Below are 4,010 nucleotides of genomic sequence, written 5' to 3'. Positions count from 1 at the left end.
GTATTAATGAGTAGAGAATCTAGGAGGAAAGAGTAGGAGATATCTCATGAAAAGCTTTGTCAGCTTAAGGGGAAGGTGGTTGTAACTACTGTAGAAGTTGTGATAGAGTTAAGGAAGACTTGGTGAATATCAGGAGATGGTGTTAAGAGAATTTAAGGAGTTGGCTAGTGAGCCTAAAAAGGAGGTTTGTGGAGTTCTGGAGGAGATGTTTGGTGAGACCTTGAAGGAAATTGGTGAGTTCGAGAAGGAAATTGGCGAAATTAAGGAGGAGGATGGTGAAGTTTTGAAGGAGCTTACTTAATTAATTATCACTCGAAGCTGAGTAGTTTTCCCTACAAAATACATTAAGTATAGCTTTGCCTGGTGTTTGGTATCATTCAGGCATGTCCTGTTCATCTTTTAAAAACATCATTAAACAAATACTGCTATCACTTTTTTGATTGAGTGCAGGCAGAACAGAGGTGTGGAAGTGCAAACAAAGTCCATGCCCTTCATGAACTGGGCGGACAGAATTTAATCTGGTGGTGTGCTGGGGAGAGGTGAGCTGAAGCAAAACTCTCAATATTTGGAATTTATCTCTGGTCTCCCCTGTATCTTGGAGGTGAACAATAGTTTATGAACTCGCAATTGGAAAATGGTATTTTCTTTAGGCGCTTCTTGATTTTCTCATGACCTGTGCGAGAAATCTGAAAGTTACAGGTTCAAATTCCACCAATTCCCAATCCAAATAATGTAATTAAGTTGATTAATATAGCTGTTGCAGAGATCCCAGTAAGTTCCAAACCCTGAGTAAAATAGCTAAGGAGGTAGTGTGCCTCTAGCAAATAACTGTATCCAGCATCCAGCATCCAGCATCCAGCCAAGGTTATAAAGCAAGTAAAATGGCTCAGTGGGAAGTGTACCTGCGGCAGAGATGTGCTTATAATATCAAAACTTAGGTTACAATTCCTGCCCTACAACTTTCTCATGTTGCCAAAAACGAGTACCTTTGAATTGAGTAAAAGTGACAGAATTTACTAAAGAACCTAGCTATATTTTTTTAACCAAACTGCCCTAGTCTGAGGCAGCAGAAATAATCCTCCCAACATTACAGAGTGAAATAAGAGGCATATTTGTGTAATAAATACAAGGATAGAAGTTTGCAATTTAAAAACATAGGACCAAATGGATGTACAAGTGAACCAAATAAGTGAAATAAACAAGCACATGCCAATCAAAGATTTGAAAATCAGTACTGTTCCTTCCCTACAGGATCAGCCAAGATCATGGAGGACTCTGCATTCCCTATAGATAGTTTAGTTGGTGTATTTTACCCAAAACACCACAAAAATACCCCACCTGAAAATGAAAGAAAAGCAATATTAATAAAAATACATTTTTCAAATGCCTCACCCCCGCTCAGTACCGCAGGTAGATTGCACGGCTTTAGCATCCCAAAGGTGTGTATTCAGTAACACTTCAGCAGTCCACAGGGTGTTAATTGATATAATCCCTTCTTTTGTGTTTCAGTGCCTTGCTGGCGCCAGAAGGCTCAAGATGGGCAGGCACAAAAGGAACATTTGAAATCACGAGTAGACACTTCTCAGTCTCACCCCACAGTGATTGCACACATGTATAATATACGTTTGGGCTATTCTCAGTTGCTTGGGCCCTCTACAAGCGACACCTATAAATGATGAAAAATACAAACTGTGCTGTTATCGAATATTTTATGTTCTAATAGTGTACTTCTTTCATGGTTTACACAAACCTCTTCAGTAAACAACAAAGAAAAGAAATGCAATAAAGAATGGATATACTTAAGCGTGTTTTTAAGTTACAAAGTGTTCTTCTTGTTTACATAACTTACATATTAAAAAGCAACTATTCGCCTCAACATTCGTCTCCGGCCAAATACTTGTCCCACTATTCGGTATTCGGCCGAAACACTTAAATCTACTATTGGGTACACCCCTAGTCTTTAGTGCTTAATGAGGACGGAAGAAGTAGTCACAGAGAAGGGGAAAGAACTTGGCAAGGTCAGAAGAGGAGAACATCAGAGGGTGGTAGAAAAAAGAAGGTGAAAATTCAGTGGAGGGGCACATCAGAGGATAGTAGGAGAGGAATGTCAAGAGATGATTTGAGTGGAGGAAAGACATTTTGGAGGTGATCACTGGAGGAGTTTGAAGGTGAATTAGGAAGAAAGGAGTGGATTGTAATCCAGAGTGAGGAGATTTGTAGGATGAACACCCTAGGAAGTTGGTAGGAAAAAGGGCCAAAGCGATAGAAGGCCATACGGAGGATGTGGAAGAAACTGAGAGTTTATTGGAATACTAAAAAGAGGGGGTGGCAGAAGAAAGAAGGACAAGATTGAAGTCAGACAGACGAGGAAGTGTCACTACTGCTGGCAGCTGGCGAGTCTGGCGGAGGTGGAAACTCTGACGCCATTAGATTGTTCCACCACGTTTCCTCAAAACGCATCCCGCAGTCTAGTCTTTTTCCAACATGGCCGCCCGTCGAGTATTTCACCATTCGTTACTCAGCGGCTCAGCGCGTTGCAACTGTGCTTTCCCATGTTGCGTGCGATCCTTTCTGATAATCCTTCTGCGGTCTTAGTCTGCCTTCATTTCCCTTTCCCCCGCTTGCTAATTTCCTTCCTTGCTACCAGTCTGCCGGTTTTACCTTGCCTCTTCTTCCTGGTTCCCTGCCTCTCCACCTTCTTCTATGTTCTGCTCGTTTGTGGCAGTTGTGTTTAGCATCCTCTCACCCGTCTTTGGAGTGCTCCTCCTGAGATTTCTGGTTCAGTAACGGCAAGTTACCTCTCATCGGATCAGCATATCGACAGTCCTCTTCGGTGCATCGTAGGTTTTTTTTATGCCCTAGTGGTTTTTTCCCCTGAAACATATCTGGCTGTCGTGGAGAGGAGTCATTGTGAATTTCTCTATATAGAGTCACAGTGGCTTCCTTTCGAGGCAGACCGTATCTGCTCACAAAGAAGAAGACTCCAGCGCGACACCCCCGAAGAAAGAAGCTGAACTATTCTACCTCATCAGGTGAGGAGGAGGAAGGGACTCTGTGGGTGCGCAGTAATTCTAGCAGTGAGGAGGACATAGTAGATTCCGTGGTCAATCCAGTAAAAAAGTCTGATAGTCTTGACAGATTGCAACACCAGAGTGAAGACATGGCCACGCCACAGCAATTACAAGAGCTGGTGGCAGCGGTCCAGAATCTCCAGGTTGAGGTCCAGACACTCAAGACCGATAACGCGGCTCTCCAGCAGATAGTAGCCGCTAGAGAACAACAGTCTATGGATCTACCCCCTTTACCCCTGATGTCAGGGAAGTTTGATGGCTCCGAAAGGAAGGTAAAGGAATTTCTAGAAGCCTGCAATATACAATTCACATTCAGACAAAATGCCTTTTCCACGGACCATGCTAAGGTGGGTTTTATGATAACGCATTTAACCGGGAACGCCTTGGCATGGGCAACCCCTTTGGTTTCCCAGTCCGATCCAGTCCTACAAGATTACGTTGCTTTTAAAGACCTCCTGAAACAGAACTTTCTTCGGGCGGAATGTGCCCACATCGCCAGTGAGGACTTACTGGATGTTCGCCAAGGGAACTCCGACCTACTCACCTACATATCCACCTTCAAAAAATTGGCTACTGAGGCTGGTTGGCAATAACAAGCCCAGTATATGATTTTCCACAGGGGATTGCGGGAAGAGCTTAAAGACGAACTTACCAGGATTCCTCGTCCTGACTCCTTCTTGGATCTACTAGCGGCAGTACTACGGATTGATTTCCGTTTAACCGAACGGAAGAACGAAAGGAAGAAGAGTCGTAGCTCTACCTCATTCCCGGACACTCACACTCCTGCCTCCTCACCTACTACCCGGAATGCCCGAGATGAACCCATGCAAATCGGTACCACCAGATCTCCTTTGACCGCAGAAGAGAAGAAAAGGAGACGAGATGAGAATCTCTGTTTGTATTGCGGTCCGGCAAATCATTTATTGAGGGATTGCTCAG

At 43.7% G+C, this 4,010-nt stretch overlaps 1 protein-coding gene across 1 annotated transcript; it reads left to right on the top strand.

Moving 5' to 3' along the window:
• Window positions 1–3,160: 3,160 nt before the first annotated feature.
• LOC138567851 (protein LDOC1-like) lies at window positions 3,161–3,664 on the top strand. Its single transcript, XM_069646343.1, has one exon. The coding sequence runs from the start codon at window positions 3,161–3,163 to the stop codon at window positions 3,662–3,664; it is 504 nt and encodes a 167-aa protein (XP_069502444.1).
• Window positions 3,665–4,010: the final 346 nt, after the last annotated feature.

The sequence above is a fragment of the Ambystoma mexicanum genome, chromosome 2p (genome assembly GCF_040938575.1).
Source record: "Ambystoma mexicanum isolate Mex_15411 chromosome 2p, UKY_AmexF1_1, whole genome shotgun sequence".
NCBI classification, from domain to species: Eukaryota; Metazoa; Chordata; class Amphibia; order Caudata; family Ambystomatidae; genus Ambystoma; species Ambystoma mexicanum.
Note: the sequence above shows the minus strand (reverse complement) of the source record. Positions and strands in the feature narration are given on the sequence as shown.

Excerpts from the sequence above, each read along its gene's own strand:
- LOC138567851 (XM_069646343.1), top strand. The coding sequence starts at position 3,161 with ATGGCCACGCCACAGCAATTACAAGAGCTGGTGGCAGCGGTCCAGAAT.